The sequence below is a fragment of the Lepidochelys kempii genome, chromosome 1 (genome assembly GCF_965140265.1).
Source record: "Lepidochelys kempii isolate rLepKem1 chromosome 1, rLepKem1.hap2, whole genome shotgun sequence".
In the NCBI taxonomy this organism is placed as follows: domain Eukaryota; kingdom Metazoa; phylum Chordata; order Testudines; family Cheloniidae; genus Lepidochelys; species Lepidochelys kempii.
Genome location: NC_133256.1, coordinates 139,008,479 through 139,028,901, shown reverse-complemented (window position 1 = coordinate 139,028,901; position 20,423 = coordinate 139,008,479). Strand labels below are relative to the sequence as shown.

Below are 20,423 nucleotides of genomic sequence, written 5' to 3'. Positions count from 1 at the left end.
CTACAATAGCTTCTGTTTACTTAAGAGAGATTTGTGGGTGCTTAGTAATTCTGAAGCCAATCAATCAGGCTAGCCAGGCACTGAAGGCAATGACACCATAAAGCATCCCAGGAGCATGCTCCATTGCAAAATGTTTACTGATAACAACTGAACTGATGAGTGGTACCAGTTCTGATTAAAAGTCTGCCATGTAAAATCAATAAAGTAATTTTCTGTATTTCTCATGATCCCTAGCCGGATTAAAGTAAAGTACTTTTTAGGCTACATGTCTGATTAGCTCCACCAGGGACGTGCATTATTTACCATTTAAGAGCTCCCTTATTGACTCCACTATAGTTATGCATGTCTTTTGATCATTATAGACTGAATTACTGTAATATGCTTTCCTTGAGGCTACATTTCATCACTTGAAATTTCAGCTGGTACCCAATGTGTCTGTTCATTAATTTACGGGCTTGATCCTGCTCGCATTGAAATCAATGGGTGCTAACAGCTCCTAGATTTGTGTCTAGTGACAAGATGCGCTCAGCTACAGGATAGAGGAAGGCCTTGTGGTGGTGCTTCTGAGCTATGCTATCATGAAAGACTGAAGTGCAGCTCCCAGTTAAAGTGTCTGACAGATTCTGTTGGGAAAATTATATTTCTTAGGGCCAGATAATGACAGCTTGGTGGAAAAGTAGTTGACTTTTTTTAATATAGACACAGGCACACCACAAACTGAAGTCAGGCTTCGTCTGCACTAGGAACGTACATCAGTATAACTGCTCAGGGCGTGAGCAACTTAATATAGTTATACTGACCTAACCCCCCGGTGTAGACAGCACTATGTTGATGGGAGGGCTTCTCCTGTCGACATAGCTACCACCTCTCAGAGAGGTGGGATTACCTACACAGTTGGGAGGAGTTCTCCTATTGGCATAGGTAGTGTCTTCAGTAAGCGCTATAGTGGTACAGCTTTGCCATTGCTGTGCTGTAAGTGTAGACAAGCCCTCAGTCTTTGGTCTGGGCTTGAGCTAATAGTTGTCTCTTAAAGATGTGGAAAGGCTAGAGAAATGTGGTGGAAGGAACAGAAGAACATCTAGCATCTTTCCCTCAACACATACTGATGTTAACTGGAACTGACTGGTATGCTCTATGTATTTACAGAAATTTATGGGTAATCCATTTTGGGGAATAATGTTACAACTCTTTATAATACTATCTTTATTATTGTTGTTTCCATTAAAGGAGACTACCCGTAACTCATTTCCTTCATTCCATTGTACTGCTTTTTGAGGACTTATGAATCTTTTAATTGTAACTATCATAATTTTTCTATTTGTTCAAAATGCTTATTTTATAATATCTTGGACTGGTTGAATGTAACTTTTAGTGTTATAATATGCCTGATGTAGTGCAAGTGTGACCAGTGTCATCAGAATATATTTTCCAGGAAAATAATTAAAAGCACTAGAAAAAAAATGATTAACTTAAAAATGTAGTAGCATATTAGTTTTTTTTAATTGCTATACAGATGACTTTAGGATTTACTTTTTTTTTTTTAAATAAATTTTAAAACAAAAGTGGAAAATGATAGGTAAATGAAAGATTACTTAAATTAGTTTAATAAATATCTGTGTATCTATCTAAGCATTTTATACTGGCACCCATTTTTGTAATAACTGAATGCTTTCCACATAACATCAAATAGCAACAGTGAAGTCTCTAGTGGAATTCGTGGGAGTAATGTCACACTCCTTGTGATCAAAACAAAACTCTCCTTGGGGCTGTCATGTTTAAAGGATTTTATTAATTTCCCTTTTTGTTTGTTTTTGTTTTGGTAGAGGCTTACAGCTCGAAGGGGTGTCTAGTGATGTGAGTGTTGTTCTTATGATAGAAAGGCTTTTTTAAAGAGGCAAGTTCTTCTTTGCTCATGTCCATTCCATGTTAGATGTGCGTGTGCCGTGTGCACCGTTGCTGGAGATTTTTTCCCTTAGTGGTATCCTTTGGGCCAGCTCTCGCACCCTCTGGAGGCACACGCTCATGTGCCGGTATAAGGGGCACTGCTGGGCACACCCTCTCTGAGTTCCTTCTTACCTTTTTGCTTCTGCAAAGTTTACTTCCCAGTGGTTTTTGGATTCTAGCTCTTTGTTCTTACTTACCATAGTTTAGTGTCTATAGCTTTTGTAATTCGTATTAGTGTGCATAATTAGTATAAATAGATTAGTTTCTGTTGTCGAGGGACTCCTCCACTCCAGGGCTGGGCATGCCTCAGTTCCTGGTCTTCAAACCTTATGCCTCCTGTGGCAAACCTATGCCTGTGTGTGTACCAATTGACGTTATTTTTGTATTTAGGCTTAGGTCTTAATGTAGGTTGTCTTTTTCAAATTTATTTGAAATACATTTATTAACCCCCCCCCCCCCCCAACAAACCTGTGTTTAATTTAAATTTTTTAAAAATCTGATTTTTCTTTTAAATCAATGTTTATCCATCCTGTCCATTAGCATATACTCAGGTCACATTTTCAAGCTTTTTTCTCTACAGCCATAGGGAGTAGAATCTTACTTTTTTTTTTAAATAAAGCCGAGATTCTCATGAAATAACATATTTCAGAGTAGATGAAGTGGCCTGTAGCTCACGAAAGCTTATGCTCAAATAAATTTGTTAGTCTCTAAGGTGCCACAAGTCCTCCTTTTCTTTTTATGAAATAACATGGCTCCAAGAGCTGGGAATTTAAGAAAAATACCAACTATTGTGAGATTCACAACACTATCATGAGAATTGGTACTACTGTTGGTGGTCAGAATCAGATGTAAGATTTATAGCTACAAGTACTAGTTACGCACTGGGATAACAACTATACAGAAAACTAGTGCCTTGGCTGCAGTTATTATCATTACTTGTAATTGTTACCTGTGCTACATCTCTCCCAAAACCCAAGGTAATGGGCGGGCTGGAGTCAGGAGCTGGCATTGTTATACCAATAAAATAAAAACCGGCAGGATCTTATTAAAGGGGAAAAAGGCAAAATGCCACATTTATTGTGAATACAGAAAGAATCATAGTAAGCAGTTATTTATAGCTATAACATTCCATTCAATTTCTTATTTATTCACACACACACACACACACACACACACACACACACGTTCTGCAAGGTTGTTATCATAGTTACCAGCCTTAGAGTTGCTTATGCCAAGCCACTGGCCAGGTGGCCTGGACATGAGGAGGGAGCAGGGCCTTGTCAGATGCTCATCTGATGCTCCTGGAAGTTGGTTTGCAGAATCAGACCCCAAAGTTCTCACTTTCTAGAGTCCATTTTTATAGGAATTTATTCCTAGGCCAGTCTATGGGAATTGCTTCATCATGCTGTTGCTGAATCAATCAGCAGATGGCACATTCCTGACGGCGACATGCTGCCAGATGTTATCTTGTTCTTTGGTTCTCCCATTCTTGAGGCTGTTGGGTGGATTCCAGTCTGCCCTCCGGGGGTCCTCTGGTTATTTCCACTTGATGCCTTCTTCAGCCGATGGACACTGGATTCTTAGGCTGGCACCTCCCTGATCATTCAGTTATTATCCACACCAAGCATCCATCCACTCTATCTCTATTTTAATCACAATTGTTAACAAAGCGAGATGAATACAACAAAAGGGCGGGGAAGTCTCTGGGTGCTGTTTCTGTTGTTACAGAGTATTGCTTTGAGTCTCTCTCTGTGTGAGTAGTTGTTGTTACAAAGAATTGCTTTGAGAACAGACTCTGTCTTAGGATGTACTAACACAATTAGCAGCTTGCAAGTTTCACACATAGAGGGAGAGAAACAGTACCAAAAACCAAGAGGCCTCTTAATTAGTAATACCCTGGAATTTAAACTATGGGGAATCAAACTCATTTGTGATTTAAATACAGAACTTCTTTTAATGTGATCCAACAGCATGGCTGGAGCATTGTGCTCTGGCAATGCCCAGTTGGCAGGTTGTCCCTTTGGAATTGTGGTAGCCAGGATGCAGTCTCTGCACTTCAGGTATTGCCAGACTTGTTTCACTATGAGAATTTCAATACTAGTTTCTGCTAAAAAGGGAGGCCGTAATAGGGCAATAATTAGTGAGATTATCAGCATCAAGCAATGGTTTCTTGAGAACAGGTGTTAACAGTTGCTTCTGTAGGGGTACATTACCCCTTCCTGTTCTGAAGAGAGGCTTTGACGGTTTCCTCCAATGGACGTATTGCCCCATCATTCATTCGCACTAGCCATGGAGGACATGGATCCAAAATGCAATATATTATTTGCATATTATATGATGCATTATGAATTTGAAAAAAATAACTTTGTTTCAATAAATTATATTCTGGTATGCCAAATGCAGTATCTATGTCCTACCTGTGCACATTGTCTAAATTCTCTCATCAGGAAGGTGATTTTGATTTCATAGCGTTGTTTCCACAAAAACAATTTACACAGGCACAAAACCCACAGTTCTCGAGTTTTTAGACTTGTTTCTCTGAATGTTAGTATGCGTATCCATAATCAAATTCTCTAAATTTCCCTTGGTGTCAAGTGGAGTGCCCCAAGGGTCGGTCCTGGGGCCGGTTTTGTTCAATATCTTCATAAATGATCTGGAGGATGGTGTGGATTGCACTCTCAGCAAATTTGCGGATGATACTAAACTGGGAGGAGTGGTAGATACGCTGGAGGGGAGGGATAGGATACAGAAGGACCTAGACAAATTGGAGGATTGGGCCAAAAGAAATCTGATGAGGTTCAATAAGGATAAGTGCAGGGTCCTGCACTTAGAACGGAAGAACCCAATGCACAGCTACAGACTAGGGACCGAATGGCTAGGCAGCAGTTCTGCGGAAAAGGACCTAGGGATGACAGTGGACGAGAAGCTGGATATGAGTCAGCAGTGTGCCCTTGTTGCCAAGAAGGCCAATGCATTTTGGGATGTATAAGTAGGGGCATAGCGAGCAGATCGAGGGACATGATCATTCCCCTCTATTCGACATTGGTGAGGCCTCATCTGGAGTACTGTGTCTAGTTTTGGGCCCCACACTACAAGAAGGATGTGGATAAATTGGAGAGAGTCCAGCGAAGGGCAACAAAAATGATTAGGGGTCTAGAACACATGACTTATGAGGAGAGGCTGAGGGAGCTGGGATTGTTTAGCCTGCAGAAGAGAAGAATGAGGGGGGATTTGATAGCTGCTTTCAACTACCTGAAAGGGGGTTCCAAAGAGGATGGCTCTAGACTGTTCTCAATGGTAGCAGATGACAGAACGAGAAGTAATGGTCTCAAGTTGCAGTGGGGGAGGTTTAGATTGGATATTAGGAAAAACTTTTTCACTAAGAGGGTGGTGAAACACTGGAATGCGTTACCTAGGGAGGTGGTAGAATCTCCTTCCTTAGAGGTTTTTAAGGTCAGGCTTGACAAAGCTCTGGCTGGGATGATTTAACTGGGAATTGGTCCTGCTTTGAGCAGGGGGTTGGACTAGATGACCTTCAGGGGTGCCTTCCAACCCTGATATTCTATGATTCTATGATATACAACTTACATTTTTTAAATGTGGTGTTGAATTATTGTAAGAAAAAAAATTGTAGTTTTTGATGTATATTCAAAGCACTGTGTACTCTACATCAAGCCCTCTTGGTTTCTATAAGTATGTCTGTACTGCAGCTGGGAGGTGTAATTCCCAGCTCAGGTAGATGTACACATGCTAGGTGTGCTCGAGCTGCGTGCTAAAAAGAGCAGCGTGGCCACAGTGGGATGGACAGCAGTTCAGGCGAGCCACCTGGAGTACATACCTAAGATCTCAGATGGGAATATACTCGGATAGCCAGCCTGAGCTGCCACCCATGCCACTGCAGTCACACAGCTATTTTTAGCTTGCTAGCTCGAGCACAGCTAACATGTCTTCATCTACCGGAGCGGGGAATTATGCCACCCAGCTGCAGTACAGACATATAGCCTGTGACATTCTGATATTGAATTTTTCTGCAAACTGGGAACTCTGTGGAAGCTTTGCGAGGACAAGTTGAATTGGTTGGAAAGTACACCAAGATGTGGCTGGGAGGCACCCAGTCTGGTTTGGGTTGTGGGGACAGTGGATTCTTCTCCCTACAGCCCCCCATGATTTTTGAAGGAAGTCAACAACTAAGGAATGGTGAAAGGGGTTGGTCTCAGGAGGTGCCTCAGTGCCTTGGTACATGATTTGGGTCACTTGTGCATTAGTATGAATTGGCTACTGCCCTGGTGGCTGGCTGGCTGCTCTGGTGTGGTTTGCCAAAGTGACCCCTTGAGATTTCTTGCTATAATGGCATAGGGGTAGGCAAATGGGACTTGCTTTCCCTCAGATTCAGCATTTTCCTTTCTGGCAAAAGTAGTAACATGATGATGATATTTTAGGTATTTACTACTGAATATACTAAGTGTGTGTGTCTCTGTCTCTTCCCAGGCTGATGGGTAAATTTACTTTTAAATAGACCAAACACTGTACTGAATATATGGATTTTATCTGTTGTCCAAATTTAATTCCATTTTTTTTTATTTTAAATTCTGTAAAATAAGAATCCGCTTGGAAGTGAGTTTTGGTTTTAGCTATTATTCCCCCTGCCCCTCATTACAGATGTTGCAGTCGTGGACATGAGTGATGTTTCCAGACAACCATCACTCTTCTACCACCTTGGAGTGCGTGAAAGCTTTGACATGGCCAATAATGTTATACTCTACCATGATACTGATGCTGACACTGCTCTGTCACTTAAGGTAAGGTCCTCACTTCAAAATCCATTTTAATACAGATGTATCTTTTAATTGTGTTGCAAATGTAGAGCCTGATCCTGCAAACACTTGTGCGTCTTGGAAGCTTTACCCCTGTGCATAGCCTTGTTGACTACTCAATAAAATGGAAGTATTTGTGTTTTTAAAATGACATACAGGCACGTTTATAGGCCCATAATATGGTAATTGTTTTTCTTCAGACTGCTAGACATGGAAACAAGTGTGTAGTTCTGATTTTTATTAGTTCAGTCACAAGTACGGTTTGTTTCTTTCTCTTGACTATTGTAAGTACACTGTAAAAAGATTTTAGGATTTTTGTTTAATAATGACACATTTCATTTGATTTAGGCCCATATTTTAAACATACTTTTATTATTAATCAGCGTACTCATCTCCATTACTATAGGTTTGCTTTGTATTTCCTAGAGGCTGAGTGGGTGAAACTATGTGCACACACAGTCATCATAAAAATTCATCTGCTGTTGCTGTGGGGTGGAGATAAGAAAGATGTAATCACAAAAGCTTTTTATAAGCTTGTCATTTAATTTTATATTAGGGCAATAAATGTTATTACACTTTAAGTACTCTGTCTGGCCATGGATAGACTGCCTCTATTCTGCTGAAACGGACAGAATGAGTTATGATTTGTGTCAAGAGCAGACATCCTCTTCTGTGCAGCAGATTATCCCTACCTTCTTATCCCTATCTTCACATCCTGTAGTTCTTTGCTGTCCCCACTGTTAAAACCTTTGTCATAGAGTTTCAGACCAGAAGAGACTATTAGACCATCTACTCTGACCTTCTGTATATGACAGGGCACCAGCCCCACCCAGCACCCACATACTAAACCCAACAATGGAAATGAGACCAAAGTAAATGAGATCCATAGAAGTCTGGACTAATATTTCCCACAGGCGAATATTCTACCCAATGGGATGACCTGGTGTCCAGAAAGCTAATCAGCCACCAGGTCAACGCAGTACATGTTCCGGAACCTTACCCATCTCATGGTTAGATACTTTCTGCTAATTTCCAGCCTGAATTTATTCATGGCCAGTTTATATCTCTTCTTGTTCTGACATTGTCCTTTAGCTTAAATGGCTCTTTGTTCTCCTTGATACTTACTTACCCCTCTAATGTATATACAGAGAGCATTCATAATCCCCTCTCAACCATTTTTTGTGTGTGTGTGAGAGAGAGAGAGACTAAACAAACCAAGCTCTTCCAGTGTCCTCTGGTAAGATAGGCTCTCCATTCTCCTGATCTTCCTAATAGCTCTTCTCTGTACCTGTTCCAGTTTAAACTCATCTTTCTTGAACTGTGGTATGTAAATCAGCTTCTGTAACAGATGCTGATTTTTAAAAAGACTCCAGAGGCAATCCTGGAAATTACAGGCTAGTAAGCCTAACTTCAGTACCAGGGAAATTTCTTGAAACTACTATAAAGAACAGAATTACCAGACACATAAACGAATACACTTTGTTGAGGAAGAGTCAGCACAGCTTTTGTAAAGGGAAATCATGTCTCACCAATCTTAGAATTCTTTGAGGGGATCAACAAATATTTGGACAAAGGTGGGCTAGTGAATAGAGTGTTCTGGGATTTTCAGAAAGTCTTTAACAAGGGGTCTCACCAAAGGCTCTTAAGCAAAGAAAGCAGTCATGGGATAAAAGGGAGGGTCCTCTCGTGGATCTGTAACTAATTAAAAGACAGGAAACAACAGGTAGGAATAAATAGTCAGTTTTCAGAATGGAGAGAGGTAAATAGTGGTGTCCCCCAGACTGGGACCAGTCCTATTCAACATATTCTTAAAAGATCTGGAAAAAGGGTTAAACAGTGAGGTGGCAAAATTTGCAGATGATACAAAACGACTCAAGATAGTTAAGTCCAAAGTAGACTGTGAAGAGTTACAAAGGGATCTCACAAAAGTGGGTGATTGGGCAACAAAATGGCAGATGAAATTCAGTGTTGATAAATGCAAAGTAATGCACATTGGAAAACATAGTCCCAATTATACAAATAAAATGATGGGTCTAAATTAGCTGTTACCACTCAAGAAACAGATCTTGCAGTCATTGTGGATAGTTCTCTGAAATCATCTGCTCTATGTGCAGAGGCAGTCATAAAAGCTAACAATGTAGGAACCATTAGGAAAAGGATAGATAATAAGACAGAAAATATCATAATGCCACTATATAAATCCATGGTATGCCCACATCTTGAGTACTGCGTGCAATTCTGGTCACCCCATCTCAAAAAAGTTATATTAGAAATGAAAAATATTAAGAGAAGGGCAACTAAAATGATTAGAGGTGTGGAACAGCTTCCATATGAGGAGAGATTAATAAGACTGGGACTATTCAGCTTGAAAAAGAGATGACAAAGTGGGGATATTATAGAGGTCTATAAAAGCATGAGTAGTGTGGAGAAAGTAAATAAGGAAGTGTTATTTACCCCTTCACATACACAGGAACCAGGGGGTCACCTAATTAAATTAATAGGCAGCAGGTTTAAAACAAAGAAAAGGAAGTACTGCTTCAAACAACACAGTCAACCTGTGGAACTCCTTGCTAGGGAATGTTGTAAAGGATAAAAATATAACTGGGTTCAAAAAAGACATAGGCCAGGTCTACACTATATACTTACTTCAGTATAACTACATCACTCACAGGTGTGAAAAATCCACATCCCTGGGCAATGTAGTTATACCGACATTAATCCCTGATGTAGACAGAGCCAACATAGTGACTGCCTCTTGTGGAGATGGAGTTATTAAGCCAGTGTGAAAGCTCTCTCCCATTGGCTTAGGGTATCTTCAGCAGAAGCACTGCAGTGGTGCAGCTGCACTGATGCAAGTTTGTCGTGTAGACCTGCCCTCAGATAAATTTGTGGAGGATAGGTCTATCAATGGCTGTTAGCCGAGATGATCAGAGATGCAACCCCATGCTCTGGGGGTCCGAAGTCTCTAACTGCCAGAAGCTGAGACTGGATGACAGGGGATGGATCTCTTGATAATTGCCCTGTTCTCCTCATTCCCTCTGAAGCATTTGGCATTGGCCACTTTCAGAAGACAGGATCCTTGCCTTAGATGGACCATTGGACTGACCCACTGTAGCTGTTCTTCTGGTGACCAGAATTGTATACAGTACTCCAGAAGATGTCTTATCAATGCCTTGTATGATGGCATCAGTACTTCCATGCCTTGGTCTTCTCCTGTCTTGATTACTATAACCTCCTCTTCACCTGGTCTGCTTTTCACTTCTTCCCACTCCACTACTGTGCAAAAAGCCATTGCTACATTCTACTTATTGTCGTGACATTCTAACCATGTTGAGCACCTAACATTAGGTTCTTCATTATCTTTTTGTCTCTTCTCAAAAGAAATTCTTTCTCATTGTCCTCTTCTTGCCCTCCCAACTCAGACTCAAAACCTTTCCCAGTCCTCCTTTCGTCTTTTTTTCTACACTCTCAAGCCATCTCTTCCACTTGTCCATCAAGCATGCTTTTTCTTTCCTTTTGGTCCCTCCTTGAAAATGACTTCCTCTAGAAAGCCTTCCTTGGTTCTCCTCATGGCTGCTTCCCTCATCTGAACTGTTATGCTATTTCTTACTGAGGCAGGAAATATGACTTACTCAGTCTGTAAATCAATATGTACATTGATAGGGCTATGCAAAGTATTTTTATTGAAAATAACAATCCAGGCAAATGTTCCTAAACTTTTCCTTGATCTCTTTGTTTTCCAGGACATGGTATCTCAGAAAAACACAGTAAGTACTCTGGAACCTGACAGTAAGTATTAAATCCTGATTTTTTTAACATAATGTGAGGATGCCACAAATGATTTAATTTGAAGTGACGAACATGAAAAATGCCACTCAGTATTGCATAAGTGGGTCTGCCAAGTCATGCAGTAGTTGCTATAATGTAATCAAGAAGGCCACTTTGTTTAGGTGCAGTGTAAATTACTGTAAATCATGCTGACTTCCTCTCCAAAGTATGTTGTTGGTGACAGTTTCAGAAAGTAGATTGTCTTTGTGACTGCCGGGAAGATGTACAAAATAGACTTTGACTACATGACCCTGGAGGTCTGGTGAAAAAGCTTCAGAGAGGTTTTAACGATGATTATATACTGTGGATGGACAACCAAGACAGCACATTTAAAGTTTTTTTTTTATTTGTTTGTTTTTTGCTGGGGTGCATTTCGAATTCCAGGAAACATATAGAGAGAGATTCATGGTTCTTACAAAAGACTTGTGGATGCAAAAGCTTGGTTCTCAAAACAAAGTTATTAGTATTACATATTCTTGATTCCAACTAAAACTAAACAGACCAGAAAACCCAGTCCAATATAAAACATATTTTTGGATGTTTTAGTTCTATTGCATTATATATATGTAGACTAATATTAAAGGATGATTTAGCTCAGGGGTTGGCAACCTATGGCACGTGTGCTGATTTTTAATGGCACTCTGCTGCCTGCCGGGGTCCCAGCCGCTGGCCCCACTCAGCCCGCTGTCGAACCCAGGCTGGCAGTGGGCTGAGCAGGGCTGGCGGCTGGGACCCCGGCAGGCAGCAGCGTGCCATTAAAAATCCTGCCCGCCCCAGCCTGCTCTTCTCCGTCCCTGGCGGGGGCAGGGTGAAGTAGCTTGGTCCTGCTGGCTGCTGCTGCAGAGCAGGCAAGCTTCCCCCTCCCCCGCCTCTTCCCTCAGGGTGCTGGGTTCCTGCCCCTCCTCTGCTTCCTCCCTGCCGCCAATCAGCTGATGGCCCTTACACGGGAGGGGGAGAAGCGGAGCCACAGCGCGCTCGCTGCTCCAGGGAGGAGGCGGAGAAGAGGTGGAGAAGGGGGGTGGAATCAGGGCATATCCCCCTCCACCCCGCTGCCGTGAGCCACTCTGGGCAGGGGGCTGGGAGCACCCCCCCCAACCCTAGCCCACACCCCCAGCCCTCTGCCCTCATCCCTGCATCCCCCACAACCCCAGCCCTGACTCCAGCACCCCCCACACACACTCAGTCCTCCCCTGCCCTGACTCCTACACCCCTTCACATGCCCCCAGCCCCCCCCACATACCCAGCCCCCCCATGCCCTGACTCTTGCACCCCCCACATTCCCACCCCCACCCTGAGCACGAAAACGGGAGCTCCTACCCCCCCCCCCCATTCCCATCTGCGTCCTCGCACCAAATGGGAGCTGCCCAGGTAAGCACTCCACACCCAGACCTCCTGCCCCAGCCCTGAGCCCCCTCCCTCATTCTAGCTCCTGGCCAGACCCTACACCCCAACCCCCAGCCTGCTCCTTCACCCCCAGCCCTGTGCTCAGTGCACTCCCACCCTCAGCTCAGTGCAGAGAGAGAGAGGAAGAGAATGGGCTAGGACCAGGGAGAAGGTAGGTACCCACTCTGTGTGGGCAGGGCTGGGATCCCAGACTGGCAGCGGGCTGAGCAGGGCCGGCAGCCGGGACCCTGCCTGGCAGGAGCTGGCAGATGGAACTCCAGACCAGCAGTGGGCTGAGCCGCTTAGCCCACTGCCGGTCTGGGGTCCTGGCTGCCAGCCCCTTGCCAGCTGGGGTCCCGGCCGCAGGTCCCACTCAGCCCGCTGCCAGCCTAGGTGAACGGAACCCCAGGCTGGCAGCAGGCTGAGCGGGCCAGCGGCGTAAGATCAGCATTTTAATTTAATTTTAAGTGAAGCTTCTTAAACATTTTGAAAACCTTGTTTACATACGACAATAGTTTGGTTATATAGTATATAGACCTATAGCAAGACACCTTCTAAAAAATGTTAAAATGTATTACCGGCACGCAAAACCTTAAATTAAAGTGAATAAATGAAGACTCAGCACGCCACTTCTGAAAGGTTGCCGACCCCTGATTTAGCTCCTTCAGCAGTTCCATAGCTGCTTATATTTCAGATCATATAAAAGTGGCCATTCCCAATTTAATACCGTACTTTCTAAAGATGAGAACTGATTGTTAATTTGTACAGAGCTGAAACCTTGCTTTATCACTTTTTGTTTCCATTTGCACACACACCCAAAGCTTCTATTCTATTTTGTATCTACAGAGCAAGAATAAAGACATGAACATGTTATTTTGTTCTTTGAAAACCAGCGGTTTTAAAACTTTAATTGGAGTTACAGGTTAAATGTGGTAACTTTAACACACTGTGTAGATAAAAAGCTACTGTGTAGACCAATACACCTAGGGCTGGATTAGACTAAGTAAACATGAGTAAGGGGTGTAAGGCCCTCAACCCATTTGCTTGGCCTGCCTGGTAAGGCTCATTTTAGCTCCAGATGTGGTATGGAGTATGCCCACTACTATCTCTGAAAAAGCTCCATGCAAACTAAGGGTAGGGGGTATGGGTGGTGGAACCTTGCTTCTGAACCCCACCTACCCTGTAGCTGGCCTAAGTAGCTAGCTAGGCACTAGGAGGAGAAATAAACTGACCTTCTCCAGAGCCACACTCACTGCATCCCCACCCAGAGCAAGGGAGGAGAAAAGGAATCACTGTGATAGTCAGGTTTCAGAGTAACAGCCGTGTTAGTCTGTCTTTGCAAAAAGAAAAGGAGTACTTGTGGCACCTTAGAGACTAACCAATTTATTTGAGCATGAGCTTTCGTGATAGTCACAGTTTCTTCTAGGGGTTGCTCTTGGGACAGAGCAGTTATGTGCTGCCCCTTCATTCAGGACTGATCACAAAAGCACCATCCGGCCTATAGTAACTCCTGACACTTTTTACTGAAGAGTACTAAGCAAGTATTCTTGACTTTTTTGGGGGGGGGGGTGAGAGAAAGAATATGGCTTGCTTGAAATTTGATAGTAGATTATATTTAAATTTATTTCCTTAAAACTGATCACAGAGAGCAAATTATCTGAGATTACTGTGGCAATGTTGTTAATTTAACAAACTAATTACACTAGTAGATCAAAGTTTTATACCTAAGCTGAAATTACTGTCTTTCTGCATAAACAAGAGTCTATTGTTTTCCCCTCCAGAAGTAACTTCATGCTGTAGACAAGTCTGTGTTTTGTCACTGTTACAATATTCTACCAATGCTTCATTTGAAGCTTTTGGATAAGGAGGGTCATGTCACTCCTTAGATAATTACAGTGTCAGTGTAAATGTAAATCAAATGAAGTGAACTGCTAATTAGCCCTTTAGGTTTAAATGGCAAATATTTACATTAGAATTAATGCTGCTGCTGTGGTGGTTGTTTTTTCTTTGTTTTCTGGTTTAATTGTTCTCCATTGGGGAAACCCCAACACAAATTGGCTGTGCTTTCTGTCAGGCAGTAGAGATCAGTAGGGGAAAGACTACTTCCCATCCCTGCCCTGGGCCCTGGAGAATCCACAGAGCTGCAACTGCAGTCTTAAGGCAGTAGTGATGCCTTATGCTTTGTTGGGGGAAGAGGGCAACTGAAACTGTCCCTAGCTACATCATCCCTTTTTCCTGGCAGTGCAAAAGCAGTCCCTTGTGTGGTGTATGCGAGGTGCAGAATCCTTGCCCTTAAGGACTTAATATTTTAGTGTTATCCTTTATTCTGGAAATCTCAAATCCCATAAAAAGGGCAAAGAAAATCAGTGTAGAACAGTAGTTGAAACTGATAAAGATGTAGATGTTTCCTTTGCAGTGATTGTTTCTTCATTCTAAATAAGTAAGTAAACCTAGAAAAATGATTAATCTTTTCCCTTTAAGGAAAATGTAAATCATTATACTAATTATGCTTCAGGGAAAGAGGGAGTGGAGAGAAAGTTGAATATAAACAGAGAATGCTACATTGCAAACAGTTCAGCAGTTCATTTGGGACTTGGCCTGCGTCCATAGTTGAAATGTGAAAACCACAGAGCAACTCTGTAATGCTGAGTGATCAGATTGCAACATAGATTTAATAACTTATTTGAAAAGTATAAGGGTGGGAAAACTCGGGATGTAGCTTCCATCATCAGTAATGAAATATTTTGAGATAAGATTGGGATAAAAGTCTGTTCTATTTGACTTCCCCCAAAGCAAGCAATTAAAATTCTGTGTTGCTAATTTACTGCCCCACTGAGATGTTTAAAGCATGCAGTCTGCAACTGGGAGCTCAGTTCCCTAGACAGATTTGCCCTAGCATGTAACTAAAGGTCAAAATTCTCCATGTCCCTTCCATTAGGTGGTTCTTTTTGTGAGGAACTGATCTTAGTCTTAAGGCAGTCAGCTGCTTATTTCACTCAGAGATGGTGTAGGCACAGCTGTACTGTTTCTTTCAAAGTAGTTATCTATAAAATAAACCACAAATATCTAGCCTTGAGGAACAGTCTCCTCTTCATCTCTGTTACCATGAAGCAATGAAGATTTGGGAGCTGGCTTGAGGATATATTCTTGGACTTGTAGAGAGTGTGTATGGGGATAATGCATTTATCCTTAGAGGGCAAGGATAAACGTGTGTTTTATTAGGCTTCCTAACTTCTCTTCTCTGAATCACAACTGGTTGATTGTAGGAGTGCAACTTCAGAAAAACATGAGGACCAGAACTGGTCAAAAACTTGACTTTTCACAATTTTTTTTGTAGCAAATTTGTCATTTTTTTGGATGAAGAATCAAAAGTCAGAAAATTTCTACTAGATTTAATGAAAACTAAGGCACAGAATCTAGAAAACACAAGACATAGGAAGAAGTGGGATTAAGCCTTTTTTAAAAGGTTGCTAGAATCAAAGGGCTGATGGACAGTGCTTTCCAGAATAGTTTTGGCCCTGACTGCCCATCCTTCATGATATATAAATAGAATGTCGGAGTGGCTAAGCGCTGGTACAGATTGCCTAGGAAGGTTGTGGAATCTCCATCACTAGAGGTTTTTAAAACAGGTTAGACAACCCCCTGTCATGAATGGTCTAGTTATTACTTAGTCCTTCCTTGAGTTTCGGGGCCTGCACTACATGACCTATTGAGGTCCCTTTCAGTTGTACACATCTAAGATTTCATGAAAGTGGGATGCATATGGTTTATTTGAATGTGGGCAGTGAAGGGTGGTGAGTTAGGTACAGCCACCGTGGAAAGTAATCACAATATCATAGAAATGTCAGGCTGGAAGGGACCTTGAGAGGTCAACAAGTCGAGCTTCCTCTGCTGAAGCTGAACCAAATAATCCTAGACCATCCCTGACAGGTGTTTGTCCAACCTGTTATTAAAAATCTCCAGTGATTTCCACAATCACCTTTGGAAGCCTATGCCAGAGTTTAACTCGCCTTATAATTAGTAAACTTTTCTTAATATCTAATCTAAATCTTTCTTCCTGCAGATTAAGCCCATTATTTCTTGTTCTCCATGTCCACTAAAGGTAGAACAATTTATCATTGTCCTCTTTATAACAGCCCTTAATATATTTGTTATTGGGTCCCTGCTCAGTCTTCTCTTCTCAAATCTAAACATGCCCAGATTTTTTAACCTTTCCTCCTAGGTCAGATTTTCTAAACCTTCTCTAATTTTTTTTACTGTCTTCTGGACTCTCTCTCCAAATTGTCCACATCTTTCCTAAAATGTGGTGCCCAGAACTGAACACAATTCTCCAACTCTGGCCTTGCCAGTGCTAAGTAGAGGGGGACAATCACCTCCAGTCGGGGTGAAAGTAACTTAAGGGACTTACCAGTACACAGGGCGGCCGGGGTCCTGAGCAAGGTGGGGGGCGGGGCCTTGGGTGGAAGGGGCAGGGCTGGGGCCAGACTCCCCCAGCCAGCCCTTCAGTGCTGGCTGGCCCATGCTGCCTGGGGCTCCAGCGGTGATTTAAAGGGTCAGGGGCTCCCAGCCACCACTAGCGCTACCCCAGGGCTCTGGCGGTGATTTAAAGGGCCAGGGGCTCCGGCCACTGCCAGGAACCCTGGGCCTTTTTAAATTGCTGGGCCCTGGGAAAGCTGCCCCTTTTGCCTCCCCCGTGGCCCTGCCGGTACGGGCGGTTGTGTACTGGCTCTTACTGGTAAGCCATACCAGCTTACTTTCACCTCTGCCTCGAGTGTCTTACATACAACACTCTTGTTGATACATCCCAGAATGATATTAGCTTTTTTGCAACTGTATCACGTTGTTAACTCACATTCAATTTGTTATCCAATGTAAACCACAGATGCTTTTCAATAGTACTACTGCTTAGCCAGTTATTTCCCATTTTGTAGTTGTGTATTTGATTTTTCCTTCCTAAGCTGTACCTAGTACCTAAGGTACCTAGTACTGTGCATTTGTCTTTATTGAATTTCATTTTTGTTGATTTCAGACCAATTCTCTAATTTTTCAAGGTCATTTTGAATTCTAATCCTTTCCTCTATGGTGCTTGCAACCCCTCCCAGCTTTGTGTCATCCTCACATTTTATAAGCATACTCTCTATTCCGTTATCCAAGTCATTAATGAAAATATTGAATAGTACCAGACCCAGGACTGACTCCTGAAGGACCCTACTGGTCTGACACTGAACCATTGATAACTACTCTGAGAGTACAATCTTTCTAACAGATGTGCAGTCACTTCATCGTAATTTCATCTAGACTGCATTTTCCTAGTTCTCTTATGAAAATGTCATTTGGGACTGTGTCAGAAGCCTTACTAAAATCAAGATATATCATGTCTACAGCTTCCCTCCATCCAGTAGGCTAGTTAACAAATCCATACTGGCTATTCCTTATAGTCGTAAGTAGAACAGAGGTGGGCAAACTACGGGCCACATCCAGCCTGCGAGACCATCCTACCCGGCCCCTGAGCTCCTGGCCAGGGAGGCTGTCCCCCAGCTGCCCCCCTCCCCTGCAGCCTCAGCGCGATGCGACGCCAGTGCTTTGGCCTGCCGCTCCTGCTGGGCAGCTCAGCAGCAGCATGGCTGGCTCTGCCCGGGTGGCAGGGCTTTGCTGCTCAGAGCAGCATGGTAAGGGGGGAGTTGGATAAGGGGCAAGGGATCCTGGGAGGCAGTCAGGGGACAGGGGAGTTTGGATAGGCATGGGAGTCCCGGGGGGCCTGTCTGGGGGTGGGAGTGTGGATAGGGGTCGGGGCAGTCAGGGGACAGGGAGAAGAGGTGGTCAGGGGCCGGGGTCCTGAAAGGGGGTGGTCAGGGGACAAGGAGTGTTGGATGGGTTGGGCGTTCTGAGAGGGAAAGGAAGTAGGAGGGGGAGGATAGGGGGTGAGGGCCGGGCTCTTTGGGGAGGCACAGCCTTCCCTACCCGGCCCTCCATACAGTTTTGAAATGCCGATGTGGCCCTCGGGCCACAAAGTTTGCCCACCCCTGCTCTAGAAGCTTACAAGTTGATAAAAACTAGGACAAAAATAGAATATGTAGATAATAGAAGGGAAATAGTTAAACTGATTTTCCCTTAAATTGTTGGTTTTCTAATGATTTAGAATTAACAATCTGTTATACACTTGTTTTGGTGAAGGTATTTAAAGGAAATTAACACAGAGATTTTAAAAGAAATCTATAAATCAATCTGGTTACATTACTAAATATCTATGGGCCTGATCCAAAGTCCAGTGAAGTCAGTGTGAGACTTTCCCTTGACTTAGATGGGCTTTGAACCAAGCACTGTGGTAGCTTTTTATTACACACAGTGAGTGAAATCCTGCGTCCTTTGAAGTCAATAGCAAAACTTCCACTGCATTCAATAGGACAGGATTTCACATAGCATCATTGCCACAAGGAATTGTTATGTTACCATCTAAGTAGGAAACTTAGGTAAAGTTTCAATAGTCAATTAGATTGTAAATAGTACTTGCAATTAATGAATCTGCAGGAAAGCTGGTTCTGACACTTATACTCTCATTGTGTAGTGCTTTACACAGTTATAAGTCCCTGTCAAACTGAACTGGAGAGACTACAGCATTCAGTGCATTCTATATTAATGCAGTAAGGATGAGTAAGGATCCTGATGAGCAAGCATTTAAAATTAATAATTTTGCATACTCTTTTCATACTGTAACCACATTATATAAAAGTTTGTATGATGTAGTAAGTTTAAAGATCAAAATGTTAAGTATGTTTCTAGAGAAGCATCTGAAGTAGAAAACATATTTCAAAGACTTCCCGGAAGGAGACACAAATGAAAACTGTTTTATTTAGGATTAGAGACTCTTTAAATACAGATATACAAAGTTTAAAACAAACAAAACACCCTTGTTAGTGCGCTTCTTTGAGGAAAGTAATATAAACAAACAAGTAACCTAATAAAGTATAATTAGAAGTGTTTTTATGCATTAAACATGTTTATAACATACCTCTGATTTTAATACTCAGTATATATTAAATGTGAAAAATATGTTAATACAAGTTAAGGATATATATTTAAGAGCAAAGAGTTCTAGAAATGCAAAAGGTAAAGTTTTAATAGGCACACACTAGTTTACCTCCATTATATATATGTTGTATGTAGTTAATTACAGTATTCATGTAATAATCTAACTAGTGATTGTATATAAAACTTCACTGAATGCATGTCAGCTATAAAACAAGAACATATGCTGACAAACTTGTATTGTAGTTATACTGTGATTTCTGCAAACTTCCTTGATCTTAAAGATTATATATAAACTTGCTGTATGCGTGTTTTCATCTTCTGTTGTATCTCTTTCTAATAATTTCTCTCTCCATGTGTCCTATGTTTGTCTGCCTTTTTTTATTATTTGTATACTTCCACGTTCTTTATTTTTCCATGCTGTTCCATTTCAATTTGGAGCAGGCTGCAGTTGCCAACCACAAAGCTTTTCTTCAGGTCCAAGTGCCTCCTGAGTACCACAGTGGTTATGTGATAGGCAAAGTATGTATTATTTTCTATTCTGCTTTCTGGCTGAATTAAAGTAATTTTAGAATTATTTTATTACTGTGCCTTTACAATTGTATTTATTTAAGAATATTTTAAAAATAATACTGGGCTGGATCTTATTTTTCATGCAATTGTTATCTTGGAATAGATGTTGTTTGGAAATTATATCCTGTAGCTTAAGGATTCTTTTTTAATAGAACACAAACCCTGCATTTTCAAAAAAATATATTTACATTCAGACTTTTAAAATGAATTACTACATATAAAGTACTCTAATTTTGCTGGGAAATCAGTCACACACAACAATTTTCTGTAGTTTCCAGCCCGTCATATTTTTCTGCGTTGTTGAAAATTTTCTTGATCCTTAAGACAACTGATTAATTGAACTCGCTGAGTGTGTTCAGACAGGCAATGTGTTTAGAAGCATCCAAATTCTTCTAATCAATTGGGTTCGTTCTTTGTTGTCCAGTTTTATGGATTAAACCATATTATGAGAGTCTTTTACATGTTATCTTAAATACTCTTAGGACTTATCTATACAGGGATCTCAACTCGCATAGCTCTAGCGGCATAATTCTACCGCTATAACTATGCCAGTATAACACCCCATGTGGGATACTCTGATTTCAAAATAAAAGTAATTTAAGGTGTTTGGGGGGAAGGTGGGGGTGATATAATTACTCTGTGTGGAGGGACTGAGCAATTATTTTAAAGTTGATGGTATATGTACAAGTTTGCTACTCACTGATGTTATCCTCACCTAGCTCCAAGGACCCATTATTGCAGTTAGCACAGTACAGACACCTAGTAGAAAGCAATCGCTTTCCCTAAGAGTTTACAATGCTAGCTTAAGACAAGTCATGATAGGTTGGTGAAACATACAAATGGGAGGAGGGAGAA

General features: G+C 41.9%; 1 protein-coding gene across 7 annotated transcripts in view; it reads left to right on the top strand.

Annotated features, from left to right (window-relative positions):
- MAP3K15 (mitogen-activated protein kinase kinase kinase 15) overlaps nucleotides 1-20,423 on the top strand; it is a 137,188-nt gene that overhangs the window by 28,281 nt on the left and 88,484 nt on the right. For 5 of the 7 annotated variants that reach the window (XM_073356755.1, XM_073356736.1, XM_073356720.1 and 2 more), the window contains 3 exons: nucleotides 6,604-6,743; nucleotides 10,502-10,525; nucleotides 19,437-19,517. In XM_073356755.1, coding sequence (XP_073212856.1) covers nucleotides 6,604-6,743; nucleotides 10,502-10,525; nucleotides 19,437-19,517 — 245 coding nt within the window. The remainder of the gene's footprint in view (nucleotides 1-6,603; nucleotides 6,744-10,501; nucleotides 10,526-19,436; nucleotides 19,518-20,423) is intronic. The other 2 variants (XM_073356727.1, XM_073356746.1) reach the window with 2 other exon arrangements.